At 39.8% G+C, this 18,170-nt stretch overlaps 1 protein-coding gene and 1 long non-coding RNA gene across 4 annotated transcripts in view; one reads left to right on the top strand and one right to left on the bottom strand.

Annotated features, from left to right (window-relative positions):
• LOC102231283 (caskin-1-like) overlaps positions 1–16,431 on the bottom strand; it is a 99,109-nt gene extending 82,678 nt beyond the window's left edge. The window contains exon 1 of one of the 3 annotated variants that reach the window (XM_023333536.1): positions 15,741–16,431. In XM_023333536.1, coding sequence (XP_023189304.1) covers positions 15,741–15,834 — 94 coding nt within the window. In that variant the 5' untranslated portion in view covers positions 15,835–16,431. The remainder of the gene's footprint in view (positions 1–15,740) is intronic. The other 2 variants (XM_023333537.1, XM_023333538.1) reach the window with 2 other exon arrangements.
• On the top strand, positions 8,396–10,071 carry LOC111608592. The gene is made up of 3 exons (XR_002752752.1): positions 8,396–8,419; positions 9,819–9,884; positions 10,019–10,071. It is a non-coding gene; the product is annotated as an uncharacterized LOC111608592 (long non-coding RNA).
• Positions 16,432–18,170: the final 1,739 nt, after the last annotated feature.

The raw sequence follows: 18,170 nt of genomic DNA, 5'->3' as shown, positions 1-18,170 counted from the left end.
AAAAGAATGAGGGCTTGTACAAGGAAAAGACTAAACAAAAATATCTACTTTTCTTGACAAAAATGCATGTTTAGGGGAAATGAAAAAGAAAATATATACATTTCTTGACAGAAACTCATGTGTAAGGACAAGGAAAAACTAAATATATATTTATGCTTTTATTTCTTATTATGTCAGTTTTGGTCCTGCATTAAAAGAATCACGTCAAATATTCTTTTGGGATCAATACATGTTTTGGATTTGAACTGAAATGAAAGCTCTAACAGACCGCAAAAATTCTTGGATGGATTTTGGATGTTTGTGGTTCAATTTAATATGAAATTAAAATGAATGCAGAAACCTGTTTTATGAATGAGAATTAATTTGTGTTGCATCTATTTTTATTATGTGTTTGAATCAGTTTTATTCACGAGCTGATCACATTGCATTCTAACTCACCTCTGTTTACAAACGATTGCACTATTGATTTTTTGTTTTTACAAAAAATAGCCTTGAAATAAAGTGTACCACTTTTGCGGGCATGGTGGGCATCCCTAACCACAGAAAATCAGTGCTATGGACCATAAAGTGTGAAGTGACATCTTGTGGCAAACAAAGCAGTGTGATGATCACCAGCTTTTGATCAAAGAAGATTATTGCATTTAAACTCAAATCAGTCGATTTCTTAATGCCTCATCTACAAATTACACACAGGCTTCAGTTAGCAGGTTAAATATAAAGCGTCATGATGGGAATGGTGGAAAATTTTAAGGTTACTATGATTATGAATAAATCAATTCATAACAGTATTATGTTTTTAGATAAAACTCATGGAAGAGTTGCCTAAAATAATTTCATACTCCGTATACCACAAACTCATACACACACTGACTTGTGCCTCGCTGCCACTGATCTCAACCTCTTCCCCTAGCGGCGGATTTCCTCCCGGAGAGCATGATTTTCCTCCAACAAATTATTCCAATGAATGACGCAAGAACAGCTTCCTTTTTTTTAACTGCCATCTTCCTATTTCATACATTAAATCTTCAATATCCTTAAGTTTGAAATGCTGGGTGGCTACACATCTGTGTGTTAGCTTTAGTGACTAAGTTTTCTCTGCTGATAGACACGTCCTTTATTAACAGGAAAATAAAATTATAAATAAATAAAAAAACCTTATCACTGGATTATAACTTCTAATCACTGGATACAGTAGCACATAAAACTTTGTTGTATCAATAACTTGCAGATATTTTAACTTTTGTGTCTTGATCATTTTACAGCTCTTTCAGCTATCGCTAAAAACAATAGCAACACGAGGCAACCGGAAATGATCGATGTGATACTTCAATGCTTACATGTGCAATAACAGTGAGACCTTGAGGGGGTTCCGTGCCTCCATTGTCGAGGCAACTTACCGGAGCTGTGGCCACAAGGTTGTCTGTGCCTGTCGCGGGGGCAACCCTCAAACCCGTTGGTGGACACTTTTGGTGAGGGATGCTGTCAGGCTGAAGAAGGAGTCTTATTGGAACTTTTTGGCCTGTGGGACTCCAGAAGCAGCTGACTGGTATCGGTGGGCGAAGCGGCATTTGGCTCGGGTGGTTGCTGGGGCAAAAACCGGGACCATGGGAGGATTTTGGAGAGGCCATGAAGAAAGACTTCCGCACGGCTTTAAGGCGATTCTGGTCCACCATCCGGCGTCTCAGGAGGGGGAAGCAGTACAGCACCAACACTGTTTACAGTGGGGATGGTGTGCTGCTGGCCTTGACCTGGGACATTGTGGGCCGGTGGGCAGAATACTTCGAAGACTTCCTCAATCCCACCAACATGCCTTCCATTGAGGAAGCTGAGCCTGGGGACTCTGGGTTGGGCTCTCCAATCTTTGGGGACGAGGTCGCCGAGGTGGTTAAAAAGCTCCTCGGCAGCAGGGGCCCAGGGGTGGATGAGATCCACCCGGAGTTCTGGATGTTGTAGGGTTGTGTTGGCTGACGCGACTCTGTAATATCGCATGAAAATCGGGGCAAGTCCCCCTGGATTGGAGCACACCCTGTGATCCCCCTGTTCAAAAAGGGGGACCACAGGGTGTGCTCCAATTACAGGAGGGTCACACTCTTGAGCTTCCCTGGCAAGGTCTATTCAAGGGTCCTGAGAGGAGGGACCGCCGGATAGTCGAACCTCGGATTCAGGAAGAGCAGTGTGGTTTTCACCCTGGTTGAACACTGGACCTTCAGCAGGGTCCTGGAGGGTGAGTGGGAGTTTGCCCAACCAGTCTACACAGGGCCGTGCAGAGACCTATGGAGGGGCAGGGGCTCAAATTTAAAAATGGGGCACATTGAACAAAAACTCCGTACAACAACAACATAGCAACAACCCATATTAATCAAGAATCTAATTGGATCCTACTATATCATTGCCATCATGCGGGGAAATGCAAAGCAAATCTAGTCTATATTTTCCCCAACAGGTATAAAGTTTCTGTTTCTGCTGCTGACAGTCCTGGAGGGCTGAGCTGATCTGAGACTGTAGCTGTTAAACAGATCAGAGGAGAGAAGTTATGAAGTTATAAAATAAGCAAAATTGCTGCCATTTTAATAATTAAGCCCTAATAATATCTATTTAACCTCTAGAACAACCTGGCTGTAGACTGATTTATAGATCAAAACGCTCAAAGGGGTTAACTCTATACAATAGTTTGATGTTAGCACCTCTGAGACCTAGAATTATAAGACTGAGATATCAAGGCAAAGAAAACTCAGTAGTCCCTGTAAGACCGGTGTCAGAGTCTGATCTGCATTGCTGGCAGTAAGTCGGGTTCATTTCCGGTGAGAGTCGGTTTCCGCCAAGGCTGCTCTTTGCCACAGATTCTGATCATTACTTTTATGGACAGACTTTCTAGGCAAAGCCAAGGTGTTGAGGGCAGTGGTGATTCTAGCCCTGTTTTAGGGCTAGAATCGCCTGTATCGCCTGAAAACTGTATTTTAGCACCCCTGAATAGGATTGCCACTCATCCCGTAAAATACGGAGTCATCCCATATTTGGTCGTTAAATGTGCGTCCCGTTACATGATGGATTCTAACTCAATCATTTGAATTTCTCTCTTAGACCACAACCCACTTCCACCATTATTATTTATGTATCGTATTGAACCGACACATAACTGTCCAATAGACATGCCTATAATTGACACATCAACACTAAGTTTACTTAAATAAGGTCAAACTAAAGAACAGTGCAGAATGTTAGGCTGTTTCTTTGAGAAGAAAAAGGTGTTTTGTCCTGAAACTACGACAGACCCACTTCATGAACTGTGAACTGAAACAGTAAAACTCTGACTCATCATGTCTACTTTTCCATAGATGGACAATCATTCTTGTTTAAAGAAAAAAGGCCAAAAGCCACATAACGTTCAGATAAAAATAAGGGTAATGCAATTTCTAAGTATGATTTTCAAATAAAGTTCAGGTTAATGACTAGTGAGAACTTGTCATTAATCTGACCTTCTACCTTGATAATAAACTGGTTTTAGGTTTATTAATCCTATGAATTTAGCAAAATGTTCTTCAAATGACTGGAAATGCATAGTTTTGAGTAGATTTTATTTTAATTTCCAGGGGAACAGACCCCACTAGAATACCATACCCCCCTCTAAGAATACCATAAATTGTAGTAAAATCTCTTTGAGTCACTTCACCTCTTTTGAGTATCTTGGAAATGAGGTTAAAGGCCACAAACGAACTTTGACTGTAACTTTATACAAAACTCCAACTTTTGTGGAAAATTTCTTTACTGACTTGAATGAGCTTCTATCTCTCATATGTATTGATTATGATTGTTTAATAATTGTCGGTGATTTCAACATTCATGTCGACAACCCCCAAGACAGAGGGGCAAAAAAGCTCGCTAATATTTTAGAGACTTTTGGTCTAACACAACATGTCAAACAAGCAACACACACTCACGGACACACACTGGACCTGGTTATCAGTAAGGGTGTGAATATTTCCAATCTCTCTGTAACTGATGTCGCCCTGTTGGATCACTTCCTGTTATCTTTGAAAGTTCTTTATCCTTTAACCCACTTGGACAAACAGAAACCATCACAAAACGTTCTCTCACTGAAAACACAGCAGAAACATTTAATCAAATCTACTCCTCTTCCTCACCCTTAAGCTGTAATGATGTAGATAAGTTGGTAAATGATTTTCAGTCTAAAGTTTCAGATATCATTGATTCCATTGCCCCAATTAAAATGAAGGTTGTGTCTGGTAGGAAGAAATCTCCATGGAGAAATACACAGTTAGATCTGCAAGACAACTCTGCCATAGGGCTGAACAAAAATGGCGTAAAACTCAACTTCACGTTCATTATGACATCTATAAAGAAAGACTACGTAACTATCATTTAACACTAAAACATGCAAGAGAGGATTTCTTTGCAGATATCATAAACAAAAACATTGACAATGCTCAAGCTTTATTTGCAACAGTTCACAGAATCACAAACCCTTCTACGACGTTACCGCCTGAATTCCAATGTATTGCCGCCTGCAACAAGTTTTCCAGCTTCTTTTCAGAGAAAATTCAAAAAATCAGAGGATTAATCTGTACATCCACTATATAGTCAGTACCAATGCTGTGCCCAAACAAAACAAATACAGGAAAAATGACCCAATTTCAACTACTTAATTAAAAAACCTTACAGGAAATTAGAAGTCAACTAAGCTCAAGTTCCTGCTGTCTGGATGTTTTACCCACACATTTCTTTAAGAAAGTCCTGCCTGTTATTGTTACTGATCTGATCCAAATAGTAAACTCATTGCTCTCATCAGGCGTTTTCCCCCAGGCTCTGAAAACAGCAGTAATCAAACCACTTATAAAAAAGAACAATGTGGACAAATCACTACTGTAGAACTACAGGCTGATCTCCAACCTCCCATTCATCAGCAAAGTTATTGAAAAAGCTGTGTGTAAACAATTAACTAGCTTCCTAACTATAACCAACCTCTTTGACTCCTTCCAGTCTGGTTTTCGTGCTCACCACAGCACAGAGACTGGCCTAGTCAAAGTGTTCAATGACATCCATATAAATACAGACTGTGGCAGAACCACAGTACTGGTTCTGTTGGACCTCAGTGCAGCTTTTGACACTGTTGACCATGACATATTACTGAATCGACTGGAGAGTTGGGTCAGGCTCTCCGGTCCAGTGCTAAACTGGTTTGAATCCTACATAAAGAACAGGGATTTCTTTGTTTCAATTGAAAACTTTTCATCAAAGAGGTCAAAGGTCACATGTGGGGTACTCCCACTAGCTCAGGTTATAACAGGAAATAATATTAGCTACCATAACTATGCAGGTGACACACAGCTCTACATTACGATGTCACCAGGTGACTCAGAGCCCATCCAATCACTGAACAGATGCTTAGAACAGATAAATGTGTGGATGTGCCAAAACTTTCTCCAGCTGAACAGAAACAAAACTGAAGTTATTATTTTTGGACCTAAAGAGGAACGATCTAGAGTTATAGATCTAGAGTCAATGCACAGCTTCAGTTATTACAACTGAAAACCAGCGATCAGGCCTGAAACCTGGGAGTAGTGATGGACTCTGACCTGAACCTCCAGAGCCACATAAAGACAGTTACAAAGTCGGCCTTCTATCACCTGAAGAACATTTCCAGGATTAAAGGACTAATGTCTCAGCCAGATCTAGAGAAACTCATTCATGTGTTTATCTTCAGTCGTATTGATTATTGTAACAGCGTCTTCACAGGTCTGTCCAACAAATCAATCAAACAGCTGCAGCTGATCCAGAATGCTGCTGCTCGCGTTCTCACTAAAACCAGGAAGGTAGAGCACATCACAAGTTTTAAAGTCCCTCCACTGGCTCCCTGTAGCTCAAAGAATAGACTTTAAAATACTGTTGTTAGTTTATAAATCACTGAACAGCTTAGCACCACAATACATCAAAGATCTGCTGTTGTTGTATCAACCTTCCAGACCTCTCAGGTCTTTCGGTTCTGGTCTGCTCTGCATCCCCAGAATCAGAGCAAAATGAGGAGAAGCAGCTTTCAGCATCTATGCACCACAAATTTGGAACAAACTTCCAGAAAACTGTAAAACAGCTGAAACACTGACTTCTTTTAAATCTCAACTGAAAACCCACCTGTTTAGAATTGTATTTGAAATGTAATCAATTACAAATTTATTGATGGAACTTGACTTAATGATTGATTCTATGTTGCATTGTGTTTCTGTGTTTGTAATGATGTAAAGCACTTTGAAATGTCTTGCTGCTGAAATGTGCTATACAAATAAAATTTGATTGATTGATTGATTGACTAGGACTGTGTCACTCCACAGCTGCTTGTGTCTCATTAATGTTAGCAGATGTTGGCAGGTATGACGTGGTCTACAGATTCTGTTTGAAACTGAGTTTATACAACTCTGGAAAAAATGTAAAGTTTCTCTGATTTTACTCTTTAGAGGTATATGTTTTTATTATAAGAATTACTGACAACATGTCTCTTCATTTTGTTTGTGAATGTATGTAAATAAGCAGTTAGATTTAGAAAACTGCACCAATGAATATCTTCTCATGGGTCTTAGCCCTGCTGGGGGCTAAGCACCCCAAAGGTCAGATCCTAGAATCGCCCCTAGTTTAGGGGATCCATTTTGGAGGCCTTAGGATCGCATCTTTGCATTTTGCGGATGATGTGGTCCTACTGGCTTAATTAGGTCATGATCTACAGCTTCCACTGGAGTGGTTCACAACCAAGTGTAAAGTAGATGAGGTGAGGGTCAGTGCCTCCAAATCCGAGGCCATGGTCTCCAGCCGGAAAAGGGTAGCGTGCCTTCTCCGGGTCGGGAGGGGGTGGGGGGGGGCCCTGCCCCAAGTGGAGCAGCTTAAGCATCTGGGGATTTTGTTCACAAATGAGGGAAAAATGGAACGTGAGATCGACAGACGGATTGGCACAATGTCTGCAGTGAAGCGGGTGCTGGACCGGTCAGTCCTGGTGAAGAGAGAGCTGAGTCAAAAAGTGAAGCTCTTGATTTACCCGTTGATCTACGTTCCTATTCTCATCTATGGTCATGAGATTTGCCTCATGACCGAAAGAACATGGTCATGGATACAAGCCAGACTGTAGGGTGTCTGGGCTCTCCCTTAGAAAGAGCCAGTCAAGGTGGCTCCAGCATCTGGATGGGATGCCTCCTGGATGGACACACTGGAGGGACTGTGTTTCTCATCTGACCTAGGAACGCCTTGGGATTCCTCCGGAGGACCTGGGTCAAATGGTTGAGGAGTGGGAAGTCTGGCCCTCCCTTCTTAGGCTGCTACCCCCGTGACCTGACCCCAGATAAGTGAAAAAAAATGAATGGATTTTCAGCAACAAGGCAATTCAAAATGATTTGCATGAATTAGAAAGAAATACAACAAAACAACAGACCAAAGGAAAGAGCAAAAGAAGAAAAAAGAAAACAAAAACAGTATAACCGGGTGTTTAAGAATAAGTAGTCCATGATTTATAAACTAGTAGGGGTTTCTCTAGATTCTTGTTCTGATAATGTTGATTGAAGGCAGTGCTTCTCAATTCCAGTCCTCAGGCCCCCCTGCTCTGCATGTTTTAGATGTGCCTCTATTCCAGAACAGCTGATCCAAATGATTGCATAACCTCTTCTGCAGCCGAAGAGGGTCTAGAGAGATCAGGAGATCACGCGAGATTATGGAAGATCACACGATATAACTGTTTTGTGCCTGGGAAAACTGCAAGGCGATTTTAGTTACACATTAAACTATAGATATTTGTATTTCTCTGCAGGGCACTGCTGGCACTTAAGAACTGCACTGTAACAAATGGCTGTAAAAACTACAGCATGAAAATACAGTAAAGTGGCTGGGTTTTGAAAATACAGCTTTTTATTGTGATCTGAAATGCGTATGGAAAGTATATGGGACGTGAAATTTGTTCGTAGATCTCTTCTGCAGAATGCATGAAGATTGAAAATTTGTCCTTTATGATCATTTCAGTCAAGTTGTTTCAAATATTACCAGGCAGCTGATTCAAGATCGACAAAATTGATCATGAATTATTGTTAAGTGATTAAAAAAAAGCATTTTATTACTTGCTCATCTGTTCCTGCATTGCAGTTTTACAGGATGCAGGATCGTATTAAATTTCTGATGCCCTCTTTGGCTGCACATTAGTAACTGAAGCTTTTAGTTTTGGGTTCCCTCTCCTCTACATGTTGAAGTTGTTACCAACCCTCCCCAGTTGCCTGATCATGAATACTGTTCATGATCAGACAACTGGGGATCACATGCGGAAATTTACATTTGTACTGTAAATTTTTTAATGTACAGTTGCATTGTGGGATTTTTACCGGCTGTAGGTGAATGTTCACAGGCTGGAGGGCGGGCCAACAATGACTTTCACCGGGTAAGTACTTTTTAAAAAACATTATGTTGCAGTTTTGTGTTTGTGTACAAAAATATATTTTATGTGGTTAAAGCTAACTTCGGTTATTTCTCAGCTAACACAAGTGTGCAACACAAGTGCTTTTAGTTCACCTAGAATATGCGGATGGCTGTATTCTGGTCTTTTTGCTTAAGTTGTTTGAGGGTAGGATGCCTCAACTGTTTTTTTGTTTTGTTTTGTTTTTTCTCGTACATAGGACTGTCAACGTTAACGCGATTAACCAGAACATTTTAATGCATTAATATTACATAACACAGATCAATCAAACCATCTATTTTGACATCAGAGCCCCTCTCCCGTTGAGGATTATCTAGTTCACAGCAACACGTTACACACGGGGAGCTACGAACAGCGAAATACTTTTTCCACGACAGCTGACAGCAACAAGAGTTGAACAGTTTCAACAGTTTCTTGTGTTGGTCTTTAACCAACGTTGTGCACATCTAGTTTACTAGCCCTCAGTTTCATGTGCACGAATTACACCGGTCTTCACCGGCTGGATGAGGACAATATAGTCCCGCTTCATCACAGGAAATGAATATAGAGGAACATTTTTAAACCAACGTTTAAAGCAAACTGACTTTCTATAAACCTTCTTGAATATAAAAACCTGGAAAACTAAGAATCTTTAGACATGGTTGGTTTGAAATAAAACATTTTTTGAGAATGTGCATGTTTGATATGGACTTCATGGTATCAAAGGGTATAAAAGGGTGGGGCATCCAAGAACTAGAAATTAAAATAGATCTAATAAAATAGATCTTATCTATCAGTTGGCTCCTGAACAAGTTTGGTACCACTTGTATGGATATGTAGTGGAGTAAATTTCTCTTAGTTTTTATTGAGTATGGGAGACTACAAATGTACAAATGCAAGATAACTGCTTGGATTTTAAATTGTTGGCATGCAGCAAGAGGGGTTTGCACAGCTGTGTGCATATTTATATTTCAAGCCTACAAAGTTAGGCATACATAGTTATTAATTGTGATTAATCAGCCAGTGCCAGATTCTGCTATGGGCCACACGGGCAACCGCCCAGGGCAGCATCTTGTGGGGGTGACAAGACCGACCTCTCACCCCTCTCACCGCCCTAGATATTCCAATTGTCTGTGTCTCACTGTAACTTCAATCCTTCTGTCCATAGACTAATGGATGAAGACATAGTGAGATATTGCCATCTTACTGTATCTGCCACCCTTATGTCTACACATAGAAGCACAGAAGTTACAGAAGGTGTCTGTCTGCAAACATAGTGTATGGATAGAGACAGAGGAATGTATCTGTCTATGGAAATGCCTCTGTGTACCAGAGTATTAAATTAAAATTATAACTAGTATCAATGAACATTGTTATTTTTCAGGAAACGGCATCAAGGGCACAAGCGGGTCCAGCAACTCCTTTTGCCACCTAGAGTATTGTTTCATAGGTGAGAACTATGAGAACTATTTTTAGTAATGACTTTACAGAACATATTTGGTAATTCACAGGTATCTAATCTAAAAATGTAATATGTACTTAAAAACAAAAGGGTAATTTTAAACTGTCTCCCATCTATTCTAGGTGATTCATAGGCCTCAACCCAGAAAATGGAACAAAAGCTGCAAACAGAAAAGTGACATCAACCAACAAGACGACTTATGCAGAACACAGCAGTGAACCTGCATGTCTCCATTCTCCTCCTTCATGAGCCATGTAATTTTACCATTTTAAAATGGTAAAATTACACATTTACACTCCATCTCTCTCCCTGTCTGTCTTTTTCTCCGTCTGTCTCTCTGTATCTGTTCTGTCCATTTCTAATAGACAGACAGGAGGACAGAACAATGAAGGAAGGTCAGAGAGAGTCTTTCCTTTTCATCCTGTCTGTCTTTAACTGATATGAATGTAGTTTGGAAACTTTGACATTTGGGTACTTTTGTTTTAGTAAAGATTATTTAATTAATTGTACTCAATGTCATATTATCATGATTGTAAATGTATCAGTTATGTTTTTAGATCTGACTATTTTTCACTTTGGTTGCAATACTTTGACTTTTGTGTAACAAGCAAATATTGCTGCTGCAAAATACTGTATTTTGTTTAGCTTCAGTTTGTCAGATTTAAATTGACAATAAAATCAAGTGATTTTAAAATATACATGTATGTTTTTTTAATTAGAAAAATATATATTTTTGTGAGTTTGGTCAATTAAGTTGCAGGTTCACATTTAAACTTTTAAAAGCTAGCAAAGTATGCAGTTTCATGAACTACTGAAAAATGACAACTTTTTGTAATTGTGACTAGTTTAAATGCTGTTAAAATGTGTTGTCATATGGCAAGAGTTTATACCTTTTGTAGTAAAGTGCCTGCACTGCACATGTAAAAGAAAATGGACAACAATTTTGACAATACAGTTCTGTTGTACCTGTTCTAATTGTTGAGTGTTCTTTCTACCCTTTCACCCAGTCCCGTCTTAAAACACTTCATGTGATGTAACTTAAAAACATGTCTTTGAATTAACGTAATTAAATCATGGAAAGAATTTCCACATGATTAAATAGCTTTCTTTCAGCATGAAGCATGTTTGTTGAGCTAACTTAATTTTCATGAGTTGGATCAACTTAATTAAGTAGTGTGAAGGTACCGCTGTAACATATAGTGGTTTCAACTAAATTTGCATTAATCTTAATCTAGTAAAATCAATTATTTGGTCCAAGACATTGCAAATTAGTTGGGCTGGCTCTATTAAATTACATTGGGTCAAACTATGGTAAATGAGTTAAATGAACCTTAAAAAAATAAGTTGAGCCAACACATTTGATTTAATTTAGAATAACCATAATAACATAAGTTGACCCAACACAATTGCTTTACATTGGAATAACCTTAATAAATTAAGTTGACCTAACACATTTGCTTTAAATAGGAGTATCGTATTTTCCGCACTATAAGGCGCACCACATTATAAGGCGCACCTTCAATGAATGACCTATTTAAAAACTTTGTTCATATATCAGGCGCATCAAATTATAAGGCGCACTCTCGGCTTTTGAGAAAATTGAAGGTTTTTAGATGCGCCTTATAGTGCGGAAAATACGGTAACAGAATTACATGGTGCTGAAATAAAGCAAAGTAATCAGGTGGAAATCATTTCCATGATTTCTTTATGTTCATCCAGAGAGTTATTTTTTTCAGTGTACCACAACATTTATAAATTGAAGAGCCAACTCATAACACCTTTATGGCCTCAAGCAAACTAAAGACTGATTCACACTTAGCAGTTCACACCAAATACAGAACTTGAATTACTTTTTCTTATTTGTTTATACCAGTCCTATTAATGTGTTGATTTGGACATTTCTGATTTGTTCCGGAAACAATTCTGGTGTTCTTATTATGGAGTAGTGTTATGTTTTAATACAGACAACATTGTATTTACTGTGAAGTTTAATTTGGTTGAAAATAACTAAGTCTGGTTTAGAATGAGGATTTGTTTGTAAAAAAAAAAAAAAAAGGAGTGATGTAATGTCTGGAGTCAGATAAACATTAATATAACAGAGAAAGTATTTCTGGCTCTTTTATTCTTGCTTTATTTTATATGCTAAGAGACTGACTTTTACCTCAAGCCATGAATTCTATTTATTAGCTTTTTAATCAAATTAAAATGTCATATGTCTGGTCAAAGTTTGTCGTCTTGGCATGATGAGTTTTAAAACTCAGAAAGAAAGGGGAAAATGTAGCAGTGAGCAGCAACAGGATGGGGAGGATGAGTGGTCATTTTTTACCACTTAAGATTTAACAGAAGTGCAAATAATATATTAAGACTATAGTTGTTTTTAAGCATTGTAAACAGTGTCTTCCAGTAACATAACCACCCAGTAATGTTTTCACATTTCCTGTCAACGTAAAATGTTTTAATACAAAAACACGGTGGACCGCCGGGGTCCCGACCGCCGGGGTCCCGACCGCCGGTGTCCAGACCGCTGGACTTAGCAAGTTTTCTGGGGGAAACCTGCTTATATGGGAATACATAGGAAAACATACATACTAAATCTCAGATATGGGAATATATTGCTTCATGTATTGAACAATATTTTCCAGTATACTGCAACATATCTGCAATATATTTTGTTTTGTATGGGTAAGCTCCAACCAGTTGGAGAAAACCCTGGTCATGTTAGCTCTTACTCTGGTGTCAAAACACTTTTATCCAAAGGAAGGGCATGATGAGAAATATCAGCTGTTTTAGAACTATAGCTTTTGAAACATTGTGGTAATTCAAACCAAAGAGACATTGTTTAAAAATACAATTTGAGATTTATTCAACATTTACTCTATATTCATAAAAACATTTATAAAGGGAATACTTTAATGTAGGCCTGTCACGATAGCAAATTTTTCTCAACGATTAATTGTCTCAAAAATTATTGCGATAAACGATAATATTGTTTGAAGACCTTTTTACACTGATTTAATGGAAATGACGTAATAATGCATGCGATTTCCTGCCAAAGATAGATACACTTTATTTTCAAAAGAACACTTAACACTGGAACTGATAAACAAAATAAACAAAACAACCAAAAACAAAAATAAAATGGATTCTCAGTCTCCATTAACAAAAAACTCACTTGAAAAAAACAATTAAACAACATAAAGCCAAAGTCGAAATAAATACTGCATTCAACCAAAAGAGTGCAGATTATGAAGTCTGTATATTATGTTGCCCTTCAGTAATAATTAGATTTAAATAGAGAAGATGGGCACATCGACTACCTGATGCAATAGTTCACACTACAGATTTTTTGCTCCTATTTTTCCCCTTACAACAATCTTAAAACGTTGGTCTTTCTAAGATTGTGTGGTTTGTTACGGTAGATCGTCATGGCCGCTCCGATCTAAATCAGAGGTTTTCCCCGACTGGGAGGTTAAAGCAGCCTGTTGAATGTGACAGGCAGCCAATCAGAAAGCACGGATTCTCCTCCAAGTTTTTTGAGGGGAAAATACGAGGGGAATCCCAAACAGCTGACATGGCGCAACCCGAAGTCCAGCAGACATCGGAGATGATATGTGGAAACATTAATGTTTATTCAACATGCAAAGAATATAGAAATGACAAGGGGAGGAGTTGGAGCGAAATTGCTACCGCAGTTGATAAACCCGGTAACTTTTCAGCTGTTCTTCGTTACATGACGTAAATAGGTTCTAATGATTTTCATTCAGTCAGGACTTTACGCTGACACTAGCCACATGCATTGCAGGTAGATTGTAGTAAAGCAGGTTTTAAAATTAGTTCACTGGACTTGTAGCCATTATTTTGTGCCCATTGTTGGACACCACACAGGAACAAACCGATGGAACCGTTATACCAAGGATTTCTGTCGGGTAATGCGTGATCTGTCAGGTTTTGAAAATGAGCCAAGGAAATGAGGAAGGGGGGAGTCTGTGAAGAGCACTGGAGTTGAGCCTTTTTTCATTCGGTGTCATCAACAGAAAGAGAAAAGGGCCGTAAGAGACCATAATGCCGATAATTAAAATGACGTCGATAGTTTTAATTTATCGTACGATTAATTGATTTACCGTTTATCGCGACAGGCCTACTTTAATGCATTTTTTAGTGACAAATCAGTCAGCCAAAAACCATTTTTTCCTTTTATTTACAATTAAATAATATTTAAAAAAAAAAAATCCCACAAAAGATAAACGCATAAATAAATTAATTCTATTCATCAAACACAATGTGATCAGTGCATGTCTATGTAAAAGCTCCTTAGAATTAGTCAAGGATGGACTTGTTAAGCGTAGAATAAACTATTACAAATTCAATGAAAAACATTATTTGTGAAAACTTCATTTGTGAAAACTAGCACTATTTCTGAAATCTCATTTGTCTCATTAGCTGGATGTACCACAAACTGTCACACTAAGATATCAAGCAGAAAAAGATTTGATGCAAACGTTTTATTTCTACAGGTATAAATATGTACAGTATGGTCGTATCCCTCCCACCTGTAACCCTAACATTGATTTGTGCCATTTCAACAGCACTGATCTAAATGACCCCAACCACAACTTACCACACTGCTGCTCTGAACTTCATTAGCATTCTATTAATAATGCAAACACAGTCAAGCACATGACTAACACCCAAAGTGTGAAGTGTGTTTCCAATCATGCTTGCCTGTGACTGTGTGTGCAGAGTGTTTGGGATTGTGTTTGTGGAGGCAACAATCCTCCAGCTGGGAGACCTGGCTTACTGTTTAATTATTCAAACATAAACCTCAGCACACACACACACACACACACACACACACACGCACACACACACACACACACACACACCCCCACACACACACACACACACACACACACACACACACACAAGCCGTCACTCACATTTTAACCACCCTCCAGCACACTCTGTCTCCTCGCCTCCCTGCATCCATATCTCATGGGTTGAGTCCTTCTGTCCTGCACCCCTCCCCCCCCTCCACCACCACCCAGTTCCCTTTGTCGTTCTGCAGTGGCCGGAGCCCTCTGAGCTGATCTGTTCTGGCGTTTGAAGAGAGAAGCATTTTTTCTTTTCCATGTCACTGCCACCACCGTTCATCATAGCCAAACACACACACAAGAGGAGGAGGAGGAGGAGGAAGTGAAGGGAGAGCAGGGAGGAAAGTAGGTGACAGAAGAAGAGAAAGAAGATTCTTGTGAGACGGGAGAGGAGAACATTTTCAAGGCTGTAATTGAAATGTAATTATCACCTCAAGCTGAATCCATGCTAGGAGCACGCTCACGCTTCATGAATATGTCTGCACGTGTTCCCTTACAACCATCACATTTATTCCCACTAACATCTGGCGCCTTCACACACCAATAATCCTCCTCTGCAGGACATTCTACCTCTCCACCTGCACAGCATCCTTACTGTGGACATGAAGGACATCTATGTAGATATATTTCTGTGAAGACATGCAGATGCCAACACAAACTGCCTAATTGCAGAGACTGGGGAGACAAGCTTGCCTAATTTCTAATCACAACCTGATGATGACTGCCCTCACTTATTTCAACGTCATCACTATCGCATTCTCAACGTCAAAGCACAAACAGACGCACGCTGCAGGGAAGTGTGCACACCCACACAAGCACTGGTGAAACATTTAGGTTAAAAGACATTACATTAGATTGAGCTTGTACTGTCCTAACCTGGAAATGACTGGTGTGTGTGGGGGGAGGGGGCTGCTTGTGTCTGCGTGTGTGTGTGTGCTAGGGACCGGAGGATGGGAGATGGATGGATACTAACTGGCTTTTCCTGGCCGCGGTCTCTGTAGAAGGCGCTGTGCTGTCAGCAGGTCTTCGGTCTTCACGGCCTGGAGCAGCTCCTGGTCCTTCCCCATGTCCCCTCTGTGCCACCCCGGTCCGGTCCACTCGGCCCAGCCCTCTTCCTCTGAGCGCCCCTCTCTCCTCTGTTAATCCGCCGCTACATCCTGTCGCCACTCCCCGGCCTCCCTTTGGACCTGGAGCTGGCGGTTGTCGGGATGGATGGAAGGATGGATGCAGCTGCGCAGGAGAGGGAAGCTTTCAGCGCAGATCGCTGTCGCGCCTCCACTGGCCAAGGCAGACCGCAAACGGTCGCGTCAGATTCCACAGACTCTAACCCCTGTGACGACTTCACCAGGTCTGGATGCGTCCCGTGAGTGAAAAACGGTGGAGCGTGAGCGCCCTCGTGCACCTTAGGGCCAAACTCGGCCCCCCGCCCCCTCGCACCGCTCGAACCTTCACGAGTCTTGCAGTCAGTGGATTTTTGTTCGCCGTGTCACCGCCGTCGCCTCAGTCCCCGCGCCGCGGCAGACCAGCTCGCGCGACAACTACGCACGCGCACTGACACAGCAAACTACCACAGTTCGGCTATATTTATTACATAAGCCATGCAAGTGGCACTTCAAAACGTGTCAGTCTAGTTGTGACGCTGCTGCACCATGTTAGGACAAATCGTTCTGATGCAGCCCGGTCAGGCAACAGCATTCTAAACGCGTGAATGTGGGAAAGGTTTGTGGGTCACCTTCTCCAAATAAATAGGTCAAGTTGTATGATTTATTGCAGTACAGTGGCACTATTTATACGGACTGCCAAAAGTGCCACAACAAAAGAAATGAATACATTCGTTTTTAAAAATTTAAAAAATTTCTCGACACTGCAGAAACATAATTAACTCGAGGGACAAAGACAAGGAGAAACCGCAAAAGAACTGAACAGAAACAAGCTGATCTAATCAGGACTAAGGAACACAGAATACTCAAACTAGAATAACTAAAAAAGAGTAGACAAAGAAATAAACCTAAATAGAATCACTAAGGAAGAACAAAGTATAAGTCAATAAAAAAACACCAAAAATGAGAGAAATCCAAAACCCAAAGCAAACAACTCCAGATCCTGACACATTCACTGATATTTAAATGTGACAATTACACACATTGATACATGATCCAGTGTGAAATGTATTAATTAAAATCTAAATAATTGGTCATTTTAATACATGACGAAATCCTTCAACTTAATAAAATATTTGTTTCATATTTATGTCATAGGTTTGATTGTGAAATTGTCATAGTTGTTGGTTTGAAAGTGGATCCAAACGCAATGAAATAGAGACAGCGAGGTGATGAAGTTTTTAATAAAAATGAAGGAAAAAAATCTTACAAAAAAAGACTTGAACATAGGGAGCCAGAGGAAAACAAAAACAGGAATTCAGAGGAAAAGAACATCAGGGAATCAACGGAGAAGTAATAGGGAGATCACAGGCGGAACCAGCAAGGAGTGACTGAGAATGAGTAGCGTATAATATACTGGGAACTTGACTATGGAACAAGGAAAAGGCTAGAAACAGGCTGCATGTGTGAGGGGAGAGAACAGAAGGCAGGCTGAGGAGAGAGAGAGAAAAAAAGGCTCAGTGGGCGAAGGGGAGTACGCAAACTTGTAACTAGGAAAATCAATTTGACACCAAAGAATGAATAGACATGAAAAACATAATTAAACTAGAGTAAAGAATAAGTAGACACAAGAAATGATTAAGCATAATAAACTAGTATCACTAAGAAAGGACTGACTAAAGTAAAACAGAAACAAAGTTGATCTCATGAAAGAAAGACACTAAAGAACACATAATAATGAAACCAGAATCAATAAATCAAACTCCAAAATAACCCCAGACCTGACAGAAATAATCTAAACTATCATTGCAGCTCTAAAAACCTTTGAACCTCTGATCAATTACTAACTGGTTGCTCTGCCTTCTGATTAAAATATAATGTTTTGCAGCAGTCAACAATGGAATTATGACATATAAAATTATATATATATATATATATATATGTATATATATATATATATATATATACTGTATATGTGCTTTGTAAATGAAAGCTATACAAACCCTTTCCAAAAAATTAGAAAATCATGGAAAAATTGTTTACCGTAATTGCCATAATTCCTTTGAGAGGTGAGGATGGACACAGTATACCCAGGTACATGTGCAATAATGATTGTAATGATGTTGGCAAAGAGTACAGATGGCCAGGCAGCACAAGTGAACAAAAGGCTAGGAGTTCAGACACTGGAATAAAATACATGACTGGAACAGAGGCAGGGTGACGAGGACCCGACAGGGAAACACAGACACAGTTGGGACTAAATACACAAGGGTCAATCAGGGAACATGAGACACAGCTGGGAG

This window comes from Xiphophorus maculatus, chromosome 5, assembly GCF_002775205.1.
Source record: "Xiphophorus maculatus strain JP 163 A chromosome 5, X_maculatus-5.0-male, whole genome shotgun sequence".
NCBI lineage: Eukaryota > Metazoa > Chordata > Actinopteri > Cyprinodontiformes > Poeciliidae > Xiphophorus > Xiphophorus maculatus.
This window is presented reverse-complemented; position numbering and strand designations above follow the sequence as displayed.